This window comes from Penaeus chinensis, chromosome 20 (genome assembly GCF_019202785.1).
Source record: "Penaeus chinensis breed Huanghai No. 1 chromosome 20, ASM1920278v2, whole genome shotgun sequence".
Taxonomy (NCBI): domain Eukaryota; kingdom Metazoa; phylum Arthropoda; class Malacostraca; order Decapoda; family Penaeidae; genus Penaeus; species Penaeus chinensis.
In genome coordinates, this window is record NC_061838.1 from 1584789 (window position 1) to 1607288 (window position 22500).

General features: G+C 43.3%; 3 protein-coding genes across 5 annotated transcripts in view; all 3 read left to right on the top strand.

Annotated features, from left to right (window-relative positions):
• LOC125035995 overlaps positions 1–2600 on the top strand; it is a 4662-nt gene extending 2062 nt beyond the window's left edge. The window contains exons 4-7 of one of the 2 annotated variants that reach the window (XM_047628330.1): positions 1227–1364; positions 1575–1670; positions 2158–2300; positions 2425–2600. In XM_047628330.1, coding sequence (XP_047484286.1) covers positions 1227–1364; positions 1575–1670; positions 2158–2272 — 349 coding nt within the window. In that variant the 3' untranslated portion in view covers positions 2273–2300; positions 2425–2600. Of the gene's footprint in view, positions 1–1226; positions 1365–1574; positions 1671–2157 lie in introns of both variants that reach the window. The other variant, XM_047628329.1, reaches the window with a different exon arrangement.
• Positions 2601–7601: 5001 nt separating this feature from the next.
• On the top strand, positions 7602–12622 carry LOC125036085. Its single transcript, XM_047628477.1, has 5 exons — positions 7602–8110; positions 8737–8807; positions 9224–9354; positions 11508–11610; positions 12178–12622. The coding sequence occupies exons 1-5, from the start codon at positions 7804–7806 to the stop codon at positions 12304–12306; spliced, it is 741 nt and encodes a 246-aa protein (XP_047484433.1). The 5' UTR covers positions 7602–7803; the 3' UTR covers positions 12307–12622.
• A 2266-nt stretch (positions 12623–14888) lies between these two features.
• The window catches only part of LOC125036083, a 13812-nt gene continuing 6200 nt past the window's right edge, over positions 14889–22500 (top strand). The window contains exon 1 of one of the 2 annotated variants that reach the window (XM_047628473.1): positions 14889–15252. In XM_047628473.1, coding sequence (XP_047484429.1) covers positions 15171–15252 — 82 coding nt within the window. In that variant the 5' untranslated portion in view covers positions 14889–15170. The remainder of the gene's footprint in view (positions 15253–22500) is intronic. The other variant, XM_047628472.1, reaches the window with a different exon arrangement.

A 22500-nucleotide genomic window follows, 5' to 3' on the forward strand; every position in this document is an offset into this window, starting at 1 on the left:
TCTCTCTCTCTGTCTCTTTGCCTCTCTCTCTCTCTGTCTCTTTGCCTCTCTCTCTCTCTTTCTCTTTGCCTCTCTCTCTCTTTCTCTTTGCCTCTCTCTCTCTCTTTCTCTTTGCCTCTCTCTCTCTCTTTCTCTTTGCCTCTCTCTCTCTCTTTCTCTTTGCCTCTCTCTCTCTCTTTCTCTTTGCCTCTCTCTCTCTCTTTCTCTTTGCCTCTCTCTCTCTCTTTCTCTTTGCCTCTCTCTCTCTCTTTCTCTTTGCCTCTCTCTCTCTCTCTTTCTCTTTGCCTCTCTCTCTCTCTTTCTCTTTGCCTCTCTCTCTCTCTTTCTCTTTGCCTCTCTCTCTCTCTTTCTCTTTGCCTCTCTCTCTCTCTTTCTCTTTGCCTCTCTCTCTCTCTTTCTCTTTGCCTCTCTCTCTCTCTCTTTCTCTTTGCCTCTCTCTCTCTCTTTCTCTTTGCCTCTCTCTCTCTCTCTCTCTCTCTCTCTTTCTCTTTGCCTCTCTCTCTCTCTTTCTCTTTGCCTCTCTCTCTCTCTTTCTCTTTGCCTCTCTCTCTCTCTTTCTCTTTGCCTCTCTCTCTCTCTTTCTCTTTGCCTCTCTCTCTCTCTTTCTCTTTGCCTCTCTCTCTCTCTTTCTCTTTGCCTCTCTCTCTCTCTTTCTCTTTGCCTCTCTCTCTCTCTTTCTCTTTGCCTCTCTCTCTCTCTCTCTCTTTGCCTCTCTCTCTCTCTCTCTCTTTGCCTCTCTCTCTCTCTTTCTCTTTGCCTCTCTCTCTCTCTCTCTCTTCTCTTGCCTCTCTCTCTCTCTCTCTCTTTCTCTTTGCCTCTCTCTCTCTCTCTCTCTTTCTCTTTGCCTCTCTCTCTCTCTCTCTCTTTCTCTTTGCCTCTCTCTCTCTCTCTCTCTTTCTCTTTGCCTCTCTCTCTCTCTCTCTCTCTTTCTCTTGCCTCTCTCTCTCTCTCTCTCTCTTCTCTTTGCCTCTCTCTCTCTCTCTCTCTTTCTCTTTGCCTCTCTCTCTCTCTCTCTTTCTCTTTGCCTCTCTCTCTCTCTCTCTTTCTCTTTGCCTCTCTCTCTCTCTCTCTTTGCCTCTCCCCCTCCCCCCCCTTTTCTCCTTTTATCCCAGTGTTTCTGTAGGCACATATGTTCAATGGTAATGGCTTGATTAATATTAGTGGATTGTTTCACCTCTTGTTCTTTTTTTTTGTTTTGTTTTTTAAGGCACACCTTTTTCCCACAGGTATGCCCTTTGCGTGGCAGAATTCAAAACAAAGGCTGAGGCACTGAAGAGGAAGGAGGAGTTGGAGGAAGAGGAGGGAGTGAAGATGGTAAAACACCCAGAGGTCAGGAAAGGTGACAGATTGGTGAATCCAATGAAGTAAGTGACATTGAGTAACTTTCTGGTGTGTACATATTTTTGCCATGTCTGTAGGCCGTAAAATGGAGGTCATCTCCTGTTTCTAAAATTATATGTTTATTTTATTTTAATGCTATTAATATTATTATTGTTAATAGTTATTTGGTTGATAGGATTGTGGGCAAAAATGAGATGTGAGCACTAGTAACCTTTTATTTCTTTTAACTACAGGTTATACATCGAGTATGTGCCAGAAGAGACCACAGAAGAGGATTTAAAAGAGGCTTTCCCTACTGCTAAAGCAATCAATTTTAATTCTGAAAGACGGTAAGTGTCACTACCTCATGTTGGATCTTTCAGTGAAGGCCACATCCTGTATCAAAATTATAGAAAGTTTGTGCCATTTTCAATTGACTTGCTGTCATGAAATAGCTCTGTAACCTATGAGTGTTTCATAGTCGTATGACAATAATGGCATCACAGCATTAAGATGCCAGATAAAAAAATAATGGTTTTATGAATTAAGTATGTGTGTATAGATAGATAAATATTAATATGTAGATAAGAATGAATAAATAAATAAAAAACATAATCTTCATCAACTTCTAACTAAATACAAGACAAATTTGTTAAGTAGGCACAAGATCCTAGGGTGATTTATAAATGTAAAAAAGTTTTAGATAAGTTTCTAAAGTGTGGGTACATTTATATAGGCATTTTCCCTTTTTCTTTCTTTGCCTTTCTCTCTCCCTTTTCTTCCCTTCCCACCCCCTCCCCCTCCATCACTTGACACTAATAACAATTGCCCTTCCAGGTATGCCAACCCCATCTATGAGACAAAAGAGGAGGCCGAGAAAGTCTTCAGGGAAAAGGAAGACTTTCAACTCAAGGGGATTCAGTTGGCCGTCCTTTTCAGCAACAAGGGTTAGGGGCCGCGCCAAAGCTAACCGGGAAATGGTGAGGATACCACCACGGATATTGCAGACAGTCCTCTGACGTATTGCAACGGTTATGCGAGGTTGCAAACAGCATTGAGATAGCATTATGAAATGTTGTTTTGTATTTTGTTCTTCTTTTTCAGGATGAACTTCAGCAAACTGGGCATCTTGTATAATCATATAATTGATTGTAAGAGTTGATAAGAATTATGGATATTCTTGGCTTTTTGTTATTGTTTGGTATATGTAGATTATAAGATATAGGCCAACGAGTGAAGATTTGCTGTTGTTCATTCATGAAATAAATATTCAGAAATTATGGTTTTCTTTTTATCCATACAGGTTCTTGCACTATAACCTTTTTTTTTTTTTTTCCAAACATGAAAATAATTTTCTGAAAAGTCTTGTTTTGTATAGTCCACACATATATACATTGAAGTATATATATTTTTGTAATTGCCCATGTTATATACAAGAAAATTGTCTCGTAGCAATGTACATCTGTATGATCAGGCATTAAGGAAGTGGAACATTTATTTTTTGAATAATGAGAGAGCCTTTATCCCAATGCCAATGGGCATGACGTGTACATACGTGTCTTGTCCACTGTGAGTTACTTGTTTGATTGTTTTTAACATATAGTTGGCTACACTTGTCACCACACATGTCACTAATGAGCCAATTAAGAGTACAGTACAGACTGTCTCGCTTGTTTACCCTTTTCTTTGATTTACGAAAATATTTTAAGTTATCTTATTTTGCTGTTACTAATATTTATAACATTATAGTAATTATAATGTTTATAATAAAAATAACACCATCGATATTCATAGCACTAGTAAAAAATACGTTTTTCTCGCCAATTCAAATTGGGTAAGGTCACAAGTTCTACAAATTGACTCCTAAGCACTAGCAGAGCCACCTATGTGCAGAGACATTTCACAAAAAAAAATTAAAAATGAGCACAGCTTTTTCCCCATCTTTAATTCATTTCCCCGGCGGCATTGAGTTAAGTAGAGGGAAAAAAGGATGTAAAGGCTAATCAATTTTCACGCAGTACAGACAACATTACACGAATGTTACACTGTCAGTATTGGAGAGGACATGGCACACAACTAGTCTTGGAACATCTATAGAAAAGTGATACAAAGCTACCTGGAGGAGGAGGAGGCTCAATATTAGAAGTTATTTGAGGGGGATGGTTTGATTATGAAACTTGTCGAGAAGATGCATGGGAAGTATGTTAAATATGAATAGATAAAATGAATAACTCTTTGGCTCTGTTTCTCACTTTGTCTGTCTATCTGTTTCTCTCACTCTCTTACTCTCCTCCCTTCCCCATTCTCATTCTCATTCTCTCTCTCTCTCTCGCTCTCTCTCGCTCTCTCTCGCTCTCTCTCGCTCTCTCTCGCTCTCTCTCGCTCTCTCTCGCTCTCTCTCGCTCTCTCTCGCTCTCTCTCGCTCTCTCTCGCTCTCTCTCGCTCTCTCTCGCTCTCTCTCGCTCTCGCTCGCTCGCTTCCTTCCTTTACACGGTTAGGCGCGAGGGCAACGGACCGTGTTGGCGAAGGGTGCAATTCATCGGTGACAATAACTCGCAGGGGCATGAGGACCCCCCCCTCCCCTGTGACCCACGACTGCACAGGAAATGCCCTCAACCCTTATCCGCAGAGCAAGGGCGCCAGGCCACCGGCAAGGGTTCTTCGCAGCGCCGATAGAAGAGACCAGCGAGCAAGGACTCGCTTTGGCGATCCAAACCTTGATCCAGGTCGCCCAGCAGCAGCCCTGGAGAAAGCGAGCGCCGAGGCCCCGGGGACCGTGATTCGGTGGTTGCGGGTCATGGGAAGGCCCAAGGAAGAGACCTGAGGCTGACGAAGCCACGGAGGAATCCCGGGCCAGCTCCCCCTGCCCGATGACTACCGAACGACGAGTTTCTACGACGAAGGCGGTAGAGGATGTTATCTATGGGAGACCCATAGATAAGCTGGCGTCCTTCAGCTCAGCCTCCGAAACCAGCGGATTCCTCACCAGTTTTGACAGTCCTCTCGCTTGGGGTCCCCTCGCCAAGCCCTTCGACCAGCCGCTGCTGTACAGTACAAGTGGAATGAAGTACAGATCACGAAGAACAACATGGCGCAGTCCAAAGGACGGTGAATCTCCTGATGCGCCCCCGTGACTTTCTCCGGATCCCCCCTAATCCCTTGCTTGTTATTGCTGGGGGGGAGAGGGGGGGGGGGCGAAGGAGACGGAAACTGAGGCCCAATGTTGGGATCACCTCCACCTTGGACCTCAGCCCTCGCCTCAACTAATTTTACAGGGTCTTTTCTTTTGCCTCTCCTTTTCCTTCACTTCTTCTTTCCCTTCTGTCCACTTATCAAAATCATTAACTCCTGTTTATCCTTTTCGTCACAATACTTTACCATAATGCTGTGTGACCTTTGATGACTGGCACATCTGTTTGTTTTGACCATTGACCATTCTGGAAATCCACAAACGTCGCCTTACTAAACCAAAAAAACTTTCTTACCTGGAGGCTCCGCCCCTAAATCCCATCCTATCGCTATATTTTGTATACGCCGCTAATGACCTTAGATGATGAAACGGCAGAATTTTTTCAATAATTTTTTTTTTTTTTTTTCGGCAAGCAAGCAGAGGTCTCGTAATGTGCGACGACAGGCATGAAAATTAGGGTGGATAGGGATAGGAGCCGGAGCCCAAGCCATTCCTGCGGGCGAGCGAGCACCTAAGGCAGGTCAGATGTCCGGCATGAGGACTCCAGAGAGGATGTTTAAGGATCCAGTCACATGGCTCGTCAGGCAATGGGACGCACCGCCACCATCAACACTAACGAGGGACGGGACGCAACTGTCCCCTCTATTCGGCAGTCCACTCATTGACTATGTGTAAAATCCTCAGGAGCACGACTGCTCTCGTGCGAAAGGCCATTGTGAAAGAGAGTGGCAGCTGTTTGTCTGCCTGTAGGCGAGGCACGACAGCCGCAGCTGCGCGCCCTATGCAACATTGAAGAGTACGGCACTCGAAGTGACTGCATGAGCCCGCCAACCAAGGTGCCAAAAGAGGACCTCTTTGGCCCATGGCAGCCCTTAAAATGGAAGCAACAATGAACCAGCGCCCCCTAACTGCAGGCCCAGGCATCTACTGATGACCTTCCGTTGGAGGAGCTCTGCTGGAAGAAAGGCACCGCCGTCATTGGGCGCACGCTCTGGAGAGAAGCGTACGTCATCACCTCACCCGCCGGCAGAGCATCGCCCCCAATCCTCAGTCACTCCGTACTTCTCGCCGACGAGAGCCTTCATCGCAATCAGCGGCGGCGAGGCAGGGTCGCTGAGGCACTACAGTGAGCTGCCGATTGGCAGCGAGAGTGCGAGTCAGAACCCAGGGGAAGCTGCTCGTCCAGTTATTGAAATGTGCTTCATGGAAAGGGTGCTGCTGGAGGCGGAGCCATCCATAGGAGTCTTCATCAGTCAATACCAGAGCTTCCCAACCAAGGCTCTCTGTAAGCTTGGAGTTGCTTAAGAGACAGTGATAAAGTTGCTGAGATTAATATACCTTTGCAGATGTGTACAAAGGCATTTTACATACTAATTTTATTATACATTAACGTTTTTTATTGTAGGACTTTAGCATATATTAGAATAATCTAATAATCACAGGGAATCTACTATCCGAATACGTTTGGTACAGTTAAAATGGTGACAGAGCACAAAACTGTACAAGACCCTAATCATATATAAGAAAATAACTATCTTGACGAATACAAATAGACTACCAAAGATTCCAGCAATCTATCCGTCTTCATCTGTCTAGAGTCCGTCCCTCATTCACCCATATTATAGATTCCTTGTCGCTCATTACATGAGGATGCTATGTAGATCCGAAACTGCGTTGAGATATGCTTTGAAATTGTCAATAAACTTGAGAAAGACAAAGTGGTTTAACCTAAGCCAGTAATCAGAAGAAACTGTTATGTTTGCCTTATGAAAGAAAAACAAGTTAAGATAAGATAATAGTACCAGTCATAATTATAATAGTAATGATGATGATGATGAAGTAATGAGAATGATAATATAAAGAATACTGACAATAAATGATTATAGTAATAATAAATAAAAATAACTATAATAATGATCATCAAAACAAGGATAATGATAATAATAATGATAATAAAACTAATTATAATGATATTCATGTTGAAAACAGCAATAAGAAGAACAAGTATAATGATAATAATACTAATAGGGATAATAATAATAATAATAATAATAATAATAATAATAATAATAATAATAATAATAATAATAATAATAATAATAATAATAATAATAATAATAATAACAATAACAATAATGATGATACAAATGATGATAATCATAATAATAAGACAAGGAAAGATTTTGTTATCGTGTGTGTGTGTGTGTGTGTGTGTGTGTGTGTGTGTGTGTGTGTGTGTGTGTGTGTGTGTGTGTGTGTGTGTGTGTGTGTGTGTGTGTGTGTGTGTGTGTGTGTGTGTGTGTGTGTGTGTGTGTGTGTGTGTGTGTGTGTGTGTGTGTGTGTGTGTGTGTGTGTGTGTGTGTGTGTGTGTGTGTGTGTGTGTGTGTGTGTGTGTGTGTGTGTGTGTGTGTGTGTGTGTGTGTGTGTGTGTGTGTGTGTGTGTGTGTGTGTGTGTGTGTGTGTGTGTGTGTGTGTGTGTGTGTGTGTGTGTGTGTGTGTGTGTGTGTGTGTGTGTGTGTGTGTGTGTGTGTGTGTGTGTGTGTGTGTGTGTGTGTGTGTGTGTGTGTGTGTGTGTGTGTGTGTGTGTGTGTGTGTGTGTGTGTGTGTGTGTGTGTGTATATTTATATATGGCCTTGAAAACTAAATGGTGAGAAGAGAAATCTAGCACGTAATTTCCAGTTAAAAAATGGTTTATGAAAAAAATATGTGTATTTAGCAAATGCCTTCTTGTTTATGTAACATTTTGAAAATGTTATGTCTTTGGAAAAAGAAAATCAATAAGAATGTGTTTTTTTGTACACTGACAGTCTGATCGTTTTTTCTGTACTTTATTTACCAACTATTACATAACACACTAAACATATTTAACAAATGTAGTTTTATGTAAACAATAGTTATTGTCCGAAAATGTTACAGACTTCTCAGCTTTCGGCTTGGTCTTCGTCCAAATCTCTTGCACTGATCATATCTCACCCCAGAAGAGAGAAAAAGAACTATCCAATTTGTAAAAGGAAGCATATAGAAATATATCAGGAGCCATTAATTCAGTCTGGAACATAATAAACGAATACATTATCCTCGAGCCACCGACACAGCAAACCGAACGAGTGCATCTTTCCTCGCGGAGGGCAACACGAATCGCCTCCAGTCAAACGTCAAGAAATATCACACCTAGAACACCCATTTCTTCACAAAACCTCAACAAAACCCCTCGAAACAAGGTGAAGAGGTTTCCAGGACCCTCTTCCCGGTAATTACCACCTTCTTCACCCCAGCAGATAGCTAAATAAGCCATGTCCAGCAAGCGCCGAGCACCCGCTGACCCGGCGAAGGAGAAGGAAAGCAAGAAATTGAAGAAAGAGGAGAAGACGACCACCAAGGGCAAGAAACCGAGCAAAGAGAATGCCAAGAAGTCGTCGGAGATAACGTACTGCGGCGGGCCTTACGAGTTCACGAAGCCTCTGCCCAAGAAGAACAAGAAGGGCGAGTTGGTGTTCGAGGACGAGCCGGAGTTCAGGCCCAACTTGACCCCCAAGGACGTCCTTCAAGGGGGAAGCTTCGGGGGCACCTACTTCAGGCCGATCCGGTCCAGCGTCACGGGTGAGGGAGGATTATCTTTTGGTTGGATTTTGAAAGTTATTTTTTTTATTTTTTTATTATTATTATTATTATTATTATTATTATTATTATTATTATTATTATTATTATTATTATTATTATTATTATTATTATTATTATTATTATTTTTATTTTTATTATTATTATTATTTTGCTTTGCTTTTAACTATATATCGTTAAATTTGTTTTCTTCTTCATTTTCTGAGCAAATTTCTGTATTGTAGAATAGACTTCTTATAAAATCACAAAACCATGAAAATATTATTGCTATTGGATTAGGAGTCCTTTTGCAGTATTTTAAAAATAATTTGGTATATGGCCAGGTTTCATTTGCTTTAAGTTCTATGGTTTTGTATGATTTATATTCCAAGTGGCATAGGACATTAGATATAGCTACTCGTAGATCTCCTTGCACTATTCAGTCTTATGTCTGTTGATGAAATCATCCCATTTTTATTATTATTATTATTATTATTTTTTTTTTATAATTAACCACAAGAAGTATATAGGATGAAATAAAATCTCGAGATCCCATAATCAAAACCAGTATGAATGGCTGTATCCCATTTAGTATCAACATTTCTTTACATAATTACTTGCTTCTGCAGGAGAATCTTACTCAGGAGTGTGGAAGGAGTTGCCCAAGGACTGGCTTGAGGGCCTCAGCGTAGGCAAAACGGTATGGATCCTTGAACTGTTTTAATGACATAGAGATAGATATGTGCATTTAATATTTTGATGATAAAATGAATGTTTTCTTAAGGTGTAGCTGTTGCTTCAGTCATAAAATGTGTAGGGGAGCTTGTCATATTTTTTTCATTATAAAAGTTACGTGTTTCCCAAGTATCTGTATTGGTAGCCTTTGAAGTTAATAATTACTGTAAAAGAGTCGTATATACTTTGATCCTCAGAGAAGTGATTAATCAAATTATCTATTTATCTGTATATCAGTCAGTCTGTCTCATCGTCTGTATATATAAGTACACATACATTTATTCACATTCATTACTGCATTCATTGATTAGTTTAGAATTAAATAAAAGCAAGAATACCATGATGTAGAAGGATGTAGACAGTTTATTCATATTTTCCCAGGTTTCATCCACAATATACGATGAGAAAGTCAACAAGTACAAAGCCAAGTGCGGTGGGTCGCTGGAGATGTGGGAGGAGAGTGGATGGATGGACAAGCAAGACCCATATGGATGGTTCATGTGGTATTGCAGGTGAGTCTCCTCTTATAGTCTTGATATAGGGAAGGGAAAGCTTTTCAAAAGAGGTGGATAAAGAAAGAGACAGGGGCAAAGAGGGGGAAGAATAAAACATAAGGATAGAATATGAATTAGAAAATAAGGAAGAATATAGTTGTAAAACAGGAGTATTGAACCCTTAATAGACAGCAACAGCAAATGTCAGATCTGTGTGTTTACACAGGAAGATTTTTTTTTTTTATGCCTCTCTCTCTCTCTCTCTCTCTCTCTCTCTCTCTCTCTCTCTCTCTCTCTCTCTCTCTCTCTCTCTCTCTCTCTCTCTCTCTCTCTCTCTCTCTCTCTCTCTCTCTCTCTCTTTCTCTCTCTCTCTCTCTCTCTCTCTCTCTCTCTCTCTCTCATGTAATTTAACCCACAATTATTTGTAAAGATGTGTTTTACCCTGTTTCATTCAGTGTACTCACAGAGGAATGACAGTTATTTAATATTATAACACAGGTTCTGGTTGGTCAAAGACATGCAAACACATTATACAGATTAAATTTTCCAGGATTTTGCTCCAGAGCAGTGTGGTTAATTGCAGCTTATCATTCTCTGCCATGAGTTAGGCTATTGATTCAAAAAAATATATTGATTGATTGAACACTAGATTGGGGCTCTTGTGAGTCTGTAACTCCAAAAGGATGGTAAAGTTCAGAGCTTCATATTCACAAAGGACTGGAAAGATGAGTTTCTTTTTTAGTCCAATTTAATACACAGTTATTTGAGATCATAATTTAGATGTTTATATTGTGGTTAGTTTAAACACATTTCCTTTCGATATTTATATGTCTTCTATCAAGTGTAGGATTCATGCTGATCAAAATGCAGGCACATCAACAAAGGGAAGAGCATGAAAACACACAAATGTGCCGAAGGCCTTTCCACTATGTTTCTTCTTCAGGGCAATAGAGTAAAAAAAGCCTGTGGTACATTTGTGTGTTTTCTTGGTCTTGCTTTGGTTGTTTTACTTACTTCCATCCAGTTCACATAATACACCTGGGGTCAGCATTGCCATATTTCATCCTTTAATAGGGGTGATAAGATGACAAGTGATCCATGATGCTTAGTCAGTGTTGATTTACATTTGAACGTGTCTGTTCAGCAAGTCATGAAATCCCATATTTTGTTTCCATTCAGGAAGTCATGAATGTAGGTGTAATCCTTACTCTGCCATGACTAGGGCATTTTAAATAGAGAAATGGTTCGTGGAACTCCTCTTTCTTTTCTGAAGGTTCGTGAGTACTTGAGTACGAAGATCAGTGGCATGGTGTGAATACAGTCATTCACTAAAATGTCAGTACTGTGTTTGTAGGCTGGAAACTTTGCTGTTGAATAATCCTGTCATCAATTCTTTGCATGTGGATACATGTGCTGCTCACTAGTTTTTTTGTGAATGTTGTTGCACAAAGTCGCCTCACCTCACTTCAACTGATTTCCAAATTCCTTTAATTTGGGGGATTTTTTTCCAGTGCTATTGATGTTGATTCTGTTGTTATTATTATTGTCATATGTATATTTTAATATTATGTATATTTTAATGTTATGATAAAAACTAATAGCACTCACAAATATAAAGGAATCTTTCTGAAACCCAAGGGAAAGGGTAAACAGGTGAGATAGGTAGTAGGTAGCTAGTAATTGGCTGACTCCTTGGTGAGGCAATGTTTCAGAAGCCATGTATGATTAAAGACATTCAATAAACTGAAATCTCATGCCATCCTAGCACAAAGGGTTAAATGCATGAGATCTCAGTGTTCCATTATGTAGAGGTTTTGGGTCTGTTGTTCTTTTTCTTTGAATTTCCTTCTGTGTATTTCTGTCTTTCCTTCTCTCTGTCTCTCTCTCTCTCTCCCTCTCCCTCTCCCTCTCCCTCTCCCTCTCCCTCTCCCTCTCTCTCCCTCTCTCTCCCTCTCCCTCTCTCTCCCTCTCTCTCCCTCTCTCTCCCTCTCTCTCCCTCTCTCTCCCTCTCTCTCCCTCTCTCTCCCTCTCTCTCCCTCCCTCCCTCCCTCCCTCCCTCATTCTCTCTCTCCCCCTCCCTGTTTCTCCTCCCCCACCTTTCCCATCTTTCTCACTTATGCATACAGCCATGCCCCTTCCACACACACATGAACATTTGTACGTTTCTCCAGGTTCTACCAAGGACGGCGCACGGAGGATGACGAGAGACAGATCAGCCGTTGGAAGAAGTGTGCCGGAGTGAAGGGAAGATGGCGCAACAACCTCATTACCAAGGTAGCTTTCTCCCTTTGTCCTCCTGTCTCCTCGTTTGTGCCTTTGCTCCTGTTCTCATGTTGTCTTCGGTGCACGTTTTAATCGTCCTTTTTTTGTCCTTGATGGTTTTCTTGTGTTTTCATGTTTGTCGTCTGCCACTTTCATCTCTTTGCTTTTGCTCCCCTTCTTGCTCGTGTTATGTTGACATTCATATCTTCTGCCTTATGTCTGTTATCACTGTATGGCAGTCATCTCCATTTTTTACTCATATTTATTTATTAGATTTTTTTTTTTTGTGACTAAAATTGTTTTGTTGAGATAATAACTCACAATCTTATTAAATTTATGGTCCATACTTAATTTGTTCTTCCTTGTAAACAAAACACTGAAGGGAAGAGCAGGTAAACTAACTGCATAATCATGTGTTTTCCTTCTCTTCTTATCGTTGTTGGATTACATAATGCTCTGCACAACTTTTCATTTCTTCTTTTACATGATGACCACTCTTAAAATAAAGTTGCTGTGGACTGTATACTGTTACTTTAATGTTGTTATATTTTGTTACTGTTGTTACTTTCTGCTTTCCAGATTGTCCGATCAGGCTGCTCGTATGACAACCCTGGGGTCTCGCCTGTGGTGCGCCAGACTCTCTTCCACTGGGCCTACGAACTCACAGAAGACGACTACAAAGTTGGGGCCAAAAGAGTGAAAGTCTAGTTGGATTCCGAAGAGATTGGAACGAAATGCGTAATTTTTTAACAGAAAGATATTGGACAGCAACAGGATGACTCTGAAAGAGAGAAAATTTGTGTGCCTGGTTTGCTTTAAGTGTATTTTTTAGTTTATGTTGAGTCATTGTTGAAAGTATGTAGAATTGTATTTATTTGTGTCCTTTATCTTCCTTTAATGAGGAGGTTTGTGTAATGTAAATGTTGAAATTCCTACAATAATTTTTACCTTTTAGGTTTCTAAGATAAGATGGCTAATAGTGTTTTTAGCCCAACATCTTGCAAGAATAAAAAATATTTTTGTATAGGTGCATTTATTATCCAGAATATGATTAATACTTGAACAGATCCACTTTTGACCAACTGATTGCAAAAAACTTCCATAATTCTTTGCAGTAGCCTTTTCTTGTGTGGTTATTTACGAGCTCAGAATTAAGGAGAAAAAGGGACTAGATTCAAAAGAGGTGTTGTAAGAAAAAAAAAGATATTTTGAGCATTGAGAACACAAAATTCAGTTACCAATGTGCTAAAAGTTGGGATACTGTTTTTGTGGCTGGATACTTATTTGTGTCCCCTCCCCCCTCCCCAACCAAAGCTATGGATAAAAAATCCAATTGAAAAATTAATTGTATTACTATGAAAACCAACCCACTGTAGTTAACTCGTGCTTATTTATATATAAGTATGCAGTTTTCTTAAAGTCAATTGTTTTTATTAGAAGTACTTCCAAACAATTTGTGAGAAATCAATGATCATTAAGTATGTTTCCTATTAACCCTTAACAAATAATCATTCCAGTTTTCTTTTTAAAAATGAACTTGTCCTCAAATATTTGTCTAATAGAAATTTCTAATTTAGAAAAAATATTCCAAATTACCAGCTGGAGATTTATGATCCACAAATGTCAGTACTTGATAAGTTTTAATGGAATAATTAAAGTTGCTAGAAAGAACAGCTGCAAAGTTCCAAATGACAAAACAAAACATTTTGATACCATGTTGATGAATAAGTTGTACATTTGATTTTTTCTACTATTGCAAAGATCTTATAAATGATTTTTCTGTCCTCAGGTAAGTGAATTTGGGATTAAAAATTATATTCATGTTAGACCAGTGTGGTTATGTTAGAGAAAACATATCTAAAACATGTAGGTACAGACCATTTCAGTAGATCAATACTTTCTTGGTTCTTGATAAACTATTCACAAAGCCTAATTACTTTAAATTATTAGATCTTCAGCTTGTCATCAAAGTAAAGATTATGCATTGTAAGTACAGATAATTTTTTTCCTGAATAACATAAAAGTTTGATACAAGTTCAGCACGAAAGAAACTTAATTCAGTATTAGACATTTAAATGTAACAATGATTCTTAATTAAGGTTACATGTTTTTATGGAGAATTGCTATCTAATATAACAGGTTTCAGTAAAAACTTGTATAGATGAAGATTTCCACATGTACTTAAAACACTAAAATCTAAAATATGACCAGGGAAAGGAGTTGGCAAGTCTCACTACTGATAATTCTTTCAAGATCAGGCTACACATGCTCACTATCACTCCTCTTGGATCAGGATATTCAAACAATTTCCAAACTGTGAAGAAAGTGTCCTAGATCTTGCTACCTTTCGCAATAACTTCTTTGTATGAGGCTGGTTCTTTAAGATGAAATGAACAAGGCAGATTTATTCCTATCACTGAGAAGCATGTGGAACAAGTAGGCCCACCAATTACACTAAACGGGTAAGCCTAATAAATTTCATTAAAAGTGTACATGCTGTGCTTTTATTTACATTGGCATAAGTGAATTAATAGATGAATATGTATGTATGTACACTGAATATCTATATGTGTATGAATATTATGTATTTAGGCGTCGTACAAGAAGATCTTATAATGTTTCAATATTTTTACATAATGATGTTATTATTACTACGAATCTATACAGAAAAAGAGGTCAGCGGGTTATGAGATTAATGTAAATTACAAAACTGAGTTTGAATAACCGAGTTTGTTTTTGAGCATTTCGCCGGCATATCTGGGCATCTCAAAGGCATTTTGGGTAATTTCAAAGACATTATTCGAGCACATTAAGGCAGTGCGTGGCAGCATGATAAATGCTGCTATAACTTATCAACAATAAGTATTTATCCAGGTTTTCATGAACATTTATGAGGCATAGTTCGCCTATATAATCCTCTTTGTTACTATGTTTTAACCGAACGGGTTCTACAATGTCTAAACCATGCGCATATTTCTATACACCATGCATTATAGAAAATAATTTATTACAATAGACAAATGCGACCGTGGAAATAAAGACCTCGTAAGTTTCTCTTTTTAAACTTTTTTTTTTTTTTTTTTTTTTTTTTTTTTTTTTTTTTTTTTTGTATTCGGTTCTATTATTTATATTCTATTGATTTATTTTTCTTACTCAAAGCAAGACTACAAAATCCCAAGGTCCACCACAGGAAGACGTCCCTCCTCGGCGTACATGCACTGATCCTCCAGACATCCTGTTATGTTCTTCTCCTCCCCCCCCCCCCTTTTTTTGTGCGGTTCTTGCGTCTTGAAACATACGATTCAGGCAGGATATATACGAATATGTATCAGTTCGAAAAAAAAAGCTATTGGTGAGAGACGTGTGACTTTCTTCTTGAGCTGCATTTTGGTATGCTGTACGAGAGGTAATCGCTGATGGCCGAAGGGTTAAAAAGAGAAAAAGAAAGAAAATCGAGAGAGAGAGAGAGAGAGAAAAATGAACAGCGGAAGTGTCAAAATATTTGAAAAGCTGAACCGTTAAAACATTTGAAAAGCGTAACCGTTAAAGCACTCGAAAAACGAAACCGTTTGATGAAAATGTTGTGGAGATCGCTACTGGTGTTATCTTCCGTGCTGGTCTCAGTCACGGCTGAAGCTTACTCCGTCCCTTCCGGTAAAGTATAAAGTAATTTCTGGTTAGTAGTCTTTATAAACTTAACAATCTTTATAAACTCATTTGCCGTTCACTTTAGGTGGTGGGGGGCAGAGGGCAAGGGGGTGGGGGAGATAAGGAAAGCAGAGAGCATGGTTGGGGTAACTAATAGGGGGAGGTAAGGGAGGGGAGGGGAGGAGGGGAGAACTAATATTAACTAAATCATAAATCCTATTTGCTAATGTTTGTTTAATTAATTAATTGCAGATCAGGCACAACTTGTTGTCATGTACCTAAAACTATTATCAAGTAATTAATTTTGTGTCTTGTGGGATATAACTTTAATGTGCTCTGTGATTTTTTTTGTTTTTATTTATATATGATTTAGATGAAAACGCAATTAATGGATGGAAGAGCAGTGTTTATTTTCACTCATATTACATCATTATTCAGCTATTTTTTTCGAATGTTTTTTATATACAATTTCTCTCTCTCTCTCTCTCTCTCTCTCTCTCTCTCTCTCTCTCTCTCTCTCTCTCTCTCTCTCTCTCTCTCTCTCTCTCTCTCTCTCTCACTCTTCCACTTTCTTAATCTATCTATCTATATATGTCTATCTATCTCCCTCCCTCCCTCTTTTTAAAATTATTCATGTCGATGTCCTTACAATCTTGTGATGTCATATCCGGAGAGATGGTACAATATATTTCTCTTTTCTTTATTAGTCAACACACAAAGTCCGGAATTGAACAGAATTTATTCGTGTGTGTTTAGTGCATGCAAACGAGGCTTTTTCCTGTCATTTTACTTCTTTTTTTCTCTTCTTGGTGAGTGCGAGAGTAAAATCTGATGGTGGGTCTGTCTGTTTGTCACTCTCTTTTTCTCGCTGTATCTGTCTGTCTCTGTTTGTTTATCTGCCCCCCCCCCACCTCTCTCTCTCTCTCTCTCTCTCTCTCTCTCTCTCTCTCTCTCTCTCTCTCTCTCTCTCTCTCTCTCTCTCTCTCTCTCTCTCTCTCTCTCTCTCTCTCTCTCACACACACACACACACACTCTCTCTCTCTCTCTCTCTCTCTCTCTCTCTCTCTCTCTCTCTCTCTCTCTCTCTCTCTCTCTCTCTCTCTCACACACACTCTCTCTCTCTCTCTCTCTCTCTCACACACACTCTCTCTCTCTCTCTCTCTCTCTCTCTCTCTCTCTCTCTCTCTCTCTCTCACACACAAACACACACACACACACACACACACACACACACACACACACACACACACACACACACACACACACACACTCACACACTCACACACACTCACACTCACACTCACACTCACACTCACACTCACACTCACACTCACACTCACACACTCACACTCACACTCACACTCACACTCACACTCACACACTCACTCACTCACTCTCTCTTTCTCTCTCTTTCTCTCTCTTTCTCTCTCTTTCTCTCGTTCTCTCTTTCTCTCTTTCTCTCTCTCAGTTTCTCTGTCTCTCTGTCTCTCTGTCTCTCTCTCTCTCTCTCTCTTCCGGGCACGGCAAAGGTCGCGGGCTAGCGCCACGCAGCCGGCCGGGGGCCGCCGGGGTAACCATTCCCCGTGCCGCCCCGCTTCTCGGTCGGTTTGTGGCCCTGCCCTTCACACAGGCGACCGCTCCCGTCTAGACGTCCGGAATGGTTTTCGAGTACCGCCCCCCCCTCACTGAGGTGAAACAACCTTTGGATGGTTGCTTCAGAGGGATGAAAGGAACCAGCTGACAAAAAGGACAAAACCCCCCTTCCCTCACTGAGGTGAAACAGCCTTTGGATGGCTGCTTCAGAGGGAAGGGGGAAACACTTTGAAAAGACACAGGTCCTTTCCTTCCTCACTGAGGTGAAACAACCTTTGGGTGGTTGCTTCAGAGGAATGTAAGGAACTGCCTGGCAAGAACGCAAAACCTCCCTTCCCTCACTGAGGTGAAACAGCCTTTGGGTGGCTGTTTTAGAGGGAAGGGTGAACCACTTCGATAAGACACTGGTCCTTTCCTTCCTCACTGAGGTGAAACAACCTTTGGGTGGTTGCTTCAGGGGAACGAAAGGAAGTGCCTGACAAGAACGCAAAACCTCCCTTCCCTCACTGAGGTGAAACAACCTTTGGGTGGCTGTTTTAGAGGGAAGGGGGAACTACTTTGAAAAGACACAGGTCCTTTCCTTCCTCACTGAGGTGAAACAACCTTTGGGTGGTTGCTTCAGAGGGATGAAAGGAACTGCCTGGTAAAAGTGCAAGACTCCTCTTCCCTCACTGCGGTGAAGCAACCTTTGGGTGGCTGCCTCAGAGGGCTGAGCAAAAAGGCTCCAAACAATGATGTCTCGTAGGTGGAAGGGCATCCCCTCTGGTCTCTCCCCAGGGGTTTACACCTACCCACGCGTTTGCCGTGCGTGGCAGCCTTGTGCGCTGTGGAGACGGGAGTCCTGGAGGTTGAGCGATGCCGTGAACGAGTACGCCCTGCGGCTAGCAACACGCCTCTTTGGTCCTCTATTCCAGCAAGACAGGCGGCCTGATCCCGGCCCGGTCACGGTCAATCGGCTGGTCTCCCCCGGGAGGCTAGGGTCAAGCAGTCATGCCGCCATTGGCACTCACAATGGTCCGTGAGTGCCGTCACAATGGCTATTGGCTGCGTATATCCTCTCATCACTCCTGTTGCTGTTAGACACTGGTTCTGACACTCAGCTTCCCCTTGTTGGACTCCGTGGTGGGTGGGGGCGTGAGAGGATGAAGCACTTACCAATTCATGGAAAAAACAATCAAACACCCCCCTCAGACTGAACTTACAGTTGACGAACCGCGCAAGGCCCAGACCACGGTAGTCACCATGAAGGCATATGCGCCTTCCGGTGGCAAAAGAAAGCCCCAAGCACAGGATGACACTGTCACCCCTGCTGCTAAGGTGGACAAGACCGAAGCCAATGGGTCTGTCCACCGAATAGTCAAAGATCTTGACTCGCGAGCTGGCCTCTCCAGGCCAGCAGCTAAGCCAGGGAGGCCCCTGAGTTCACAGACGGCCTCCCCGACTGAGAGGGGAGAGCAGGCTGAACCAGCCGCATCAGCTCCTGCCTCCTCAAACAAGCCCGAAAGCCGAAAGGGCGGGCCGAAGCGTCCGAGGCCGGATACCGACTCTGATGAAGAGTCGGGACCCCCTAAACGCTTCACCCAGTTCAAAGTGCCAGCTAAACCCGAAGGCTTCGACAATGCCTACCAATTGGTCAGGGCATTGGAGTTGCAACGGAAAATCCGGTTGTCGATCCGGGTCGCCCGAGATCAGGGCATGATCATAATGCCCAAAGATCAAGCTACCTTAAATTTCCTCCGGGAAACGAAGGAGCTAACTGATGGGAGAAAAGTGAGTCTTTCCCCACTAATTCCCGAGGAAAAGAGAACCAAGATGGTGCTACTTGGCTTCTCAGTCTCGTACGATGTGGAGCTGATCGCTTCACACCCACAGGTCGTGCAGGCTTCCCGAATGTCGAAGGGGAAGACCCCAACCAGGCAAGTCCTGGTGACCATGAAAGGTGCCCCAACCACTACCCTTGATCTGGGTAACTGGGGCACCTACAACCTTCGAACGTATGTGCCAGAACCACTTCGGTGTTTCAAGTGCCAGAAATACGGTCACCACAAGGCTAACTGTACAGCCAAGCCTAAATGTGGTGTCTGTAGCAAGGCACACAACACAGAGGTATGCCTCAAGGCATACAAAGAGGAAAAGAGGGACACAACAGCCAAATGTCCCAACTGTGCCAAGAAGCATCATGCCTGGAGCCTGACTTGCTCTGTCAGGAAAAAGGCGGCCCTCAGGCGACAAGAGGTTGCTCAAAACCGATCAGACTTTGTTCCTGCCCCACCGGGCACCCATGTCTGGGGAAGGAACAAAAGCGAAAAGGCCCCCCGACCTCCTAAGAGGAAGGAAGCCGCCCCCCAGCCGACACCGGATGTCTCCAACAAAAAGGAGTTTCCGACAATGCCAAAGGTGCAGAAAAAGAAACTAAAGAAAAAAGTTTCTAAGAGCACCACAAAAACCTCCCCAACAGATGATCATCTCCTCTTTGACGAGGACGATATGACTCTCCTGTTAACTGCTGTTGTCACAGCAGTAGCAACAGCCCTGGGGAGGTCGAGTGAGGAGGCCGAGAAGGCAGTTTCGGTCGCCATGACGGCAATGACCCAGACTGTCGCAGCCCTGAAGGGAAGAAAGCTGACTAGAGAAAAACCAGCCTCACCCTCACCCCAGGACGAGACTCCCCTCCCCACTCCAAACCAGGCCATGCCTTCACAGGCAGAGCCAAAACAGGCTGAATCTGTGCAGCCAGAGCCAGATCACGCTGATATTGCCCAGGCAAGGCCAGCAAGGCCAGCCAAGAAAAAGCCTGAGAGAAAAGCCGAACCAACCAAAGTCAGAGCTACCAAAGGCTCTCCACCCCCCAGTGGACCCAAGGATAGCCTGACAACAGACGAGGAGCCCTCAACTAGCGAGGACCTCGCAATGGAGTTGTCAGACTCCGACGATGTCTCTGATGTAACTATCACTGAGTAACATCATGACACACCATCTAAGCATCCTACAGTGGAACATCAATAGCTTCTCTGCAAAGAACGCTTTTCTCCAAGCAGTAGTGCGATCAAGGAACATTGACATTGTCATGCTCCAGGAGACATTAACAGTGGACACTGTTCGCTTCTCAGGGTACCATGCCTTCACACTGCCACGAACACCTGGCAAGAGAGGCTTGATCACCCTTGTGAGAGCAACAATCCCCTGCTCCGCAATAGCCGATGCATCGCACTGTGGAGATGATGTTGAATCCCTTGCCGTCGAGGTTCACCTGGCCGGGGGGCCCCTCAAACTGTACAATGTGTACAGCCGGCCACGCTGTAAAAGCTTAGACATCAGCCAGGTCTGTGCTTCTGCTGCACACGACCGAGTGATCATAGGGGGAGACTTCAATGCACACCACCCCATCCTGGCTCCCTGCCGGGCACCGGATGCGGCCGGCTATCACATAGCCGACGTGCTAGAGACATTCCCTGAGATCGCTCTCCTCAACACCCAAGAGCCAACGCATGTCAGAGGAGGGGTCCTAGACCTCACCCTGGCCACTGCGACTCTGGTGGGGAGGATTGGCTGGTGTGTCGATGAGACCGTCACAAGTGACCATTACGGCACTATAACTACCCTCATGGATGCTGGCCCAGCCGAAATCCTAAGACCAAATCCAAGATGGAAAACAGACAAGGCCAACTGGCAGGCGTTTCAAAACGCCTTGGCCCTCTGTCTGAGATGCAACAATCCCCCACAAAGCGAAAATGTGGAAGTGCTCGAAGCCAGCCTGCTAAACGCCATTAATGAAGCAGCCTCACAGACCATACCCAAAACTCGGCCTGGGTCCAGAAGTCACAAAGACGCCTGGTACTTCAATGACGAGATCAGGGAGGTCAACCACAGGGTGAACATGTGCCGAAAACTATTCCGAAGGCAAAGAACCCCTGACAACCTATCCCTCCTAAGGGAAGCTGTCACGGATGCCAAGGAAACTGCCAACAGAGTCAGGCAGGAAAAGTGGCTGGAATGGTGTGAGTCCTTCGACCACCAAACCACCCTTTCAGAGCTGTGGCAACGGGTCAAGCGAGCTACCAGCCGCTCAGCCCCGAGGTGCACCCATCACGACCCCCAAGCAGAGGCTAACAGACTGGCGCACGAGTTCTCTGCGAGAACGAGCAGCAACAGTCTGCCAGCCGAGCTGAGGGCAAGACAAGAGCGTCTACAGCCAGACAGACACGCTCAGATCAGAGAAAGGGCAGCCGAACCCGATAACTCAGACGTTATCTTTTCTCTGAGGGAACTAAGGAAAGCCTATAAAACCAGTTCCAACACAGCCCCGGGCTCTGATGGGATCTCGTACCCCATTATCACCCACCTAGGACTAGCAGGTGAGCGTGCACTCTTGCAACTCATCAACAAGTCCTGGGAAACTTCCACTCTACCCCAGAGTTGGAAGAGGGCTACCATAGTTCCCGTCCCAAAACCAAAGGAGCCGGGGAAGTACCGCCCCATCTCTCTGCTCAGCTGCCTGGCCAAGACGGCTGAGAGGATGGTACTAAACCGGCTTCAATGGAAAACGGGACCCCCGCACGAACACCTGCACGGGTTCACAAGGGGCATGGGCACAGCACACAGCTTAGCCACGCTCTTAAGCACAATCAGCAAGGGCCCAGCTGTGGTGGTATTCCTTGACCTGGAGAAGGCTTTTGAACTGGCAAGTCCGCTTGCCATTCAGGAAAGCCTGATCCAGAAGGGAATCAGAGGAAAGCTCTTGGCTTGGATAGGTGACTACTTCAGGAACAGGACTGCCAATGTCAAATTCCAGGGTCACCTATCGCAGCACATGCCGCTCGAAAATGGAACGCCACAGGGTGGGGTTCTCAGTCCAGCCCTATTCAACACTTTAATGTCCTGTATCCTCAACATAAACCTCCCAGTGGGGTGCCAGATCATCTCGTATGCAGACGATCTCGCTATCACCTCCACTGGACCACGCAGCCAGAATAAAGCCCAGCGTTGTCTGGACCTCGTGTCAGAGGAGTGTTGTAGGACGGGACTAAAGATCTCTGCTGCCAAATCCAAAGCCATGGCTTTAAGACAGAGAGTTCGAGGCACAAGACTGAAAATCCAGGGAGTGGAATTAGAATGGGTCAAGGACTACCTATACCTTGGGGTAAGGATAGACCGGACCCTCTCCTTCCATAAGGAGGTCCAGTACCTGGTTGACCGAACCAAAGCAAGACTGTCTGTCATGAGAGCAATGACTGGGAGACGCATAGGGGCCAGACACAAAGTACTAAGATCATTCTATGTACATGCTGTCCGGCCCATTGTGGACTATGCCTCAGTCGCTCTAATTGCTGCAAAGAAAAAGCACACAGACAAATTAGAAACAGTCCAAAATGAAGCTGCCAGGATCATTCTGGGTGCCCCGAGGTGGACGAAGGTCCTCAACCTCCTGATGGAGGCAAACCTTCTCCCCCTGGACTCACGAATCGATCTAACGGCAACACAATTTCTGTCAAAGGTCATCCAGGCTCCCAGGAACACAAGCCTAAGACAAAAATTAGTCAGATGCCTCGAACAAGACAACGAGCTCGTTGCAAACAACTCCTGGCTGTCTCATACAGCCAGGGTGTTGATACGCCATCAGCTCAAAGAACAGCTTCTTGCTAAGGGCATGGACTCCCCCCA

Coding starts and splice junctions, on each gene's coding strand:
- LOC125036085 (XM_047628477.1), top strand. CDS start 7,804: ATGTCCAGCAAGCGCCGAGCACCCGCTGACCCGGCGAAGGAGAAGGAA. Junction 8,808..9,223: donor GCCTCAGCGTAGGCAAAACG/GTATGGATCCTT, acceptor ATATTTTCCCAG/GTTTCATCCACAATATACGA. Junction 11,611..12,177: donor GCAACAACCTCATTACCAAG/GTAGCTTTCTCC, acceptor TCTGCTTTCCAG/ATTGTCCGATCAGGCTGCTC.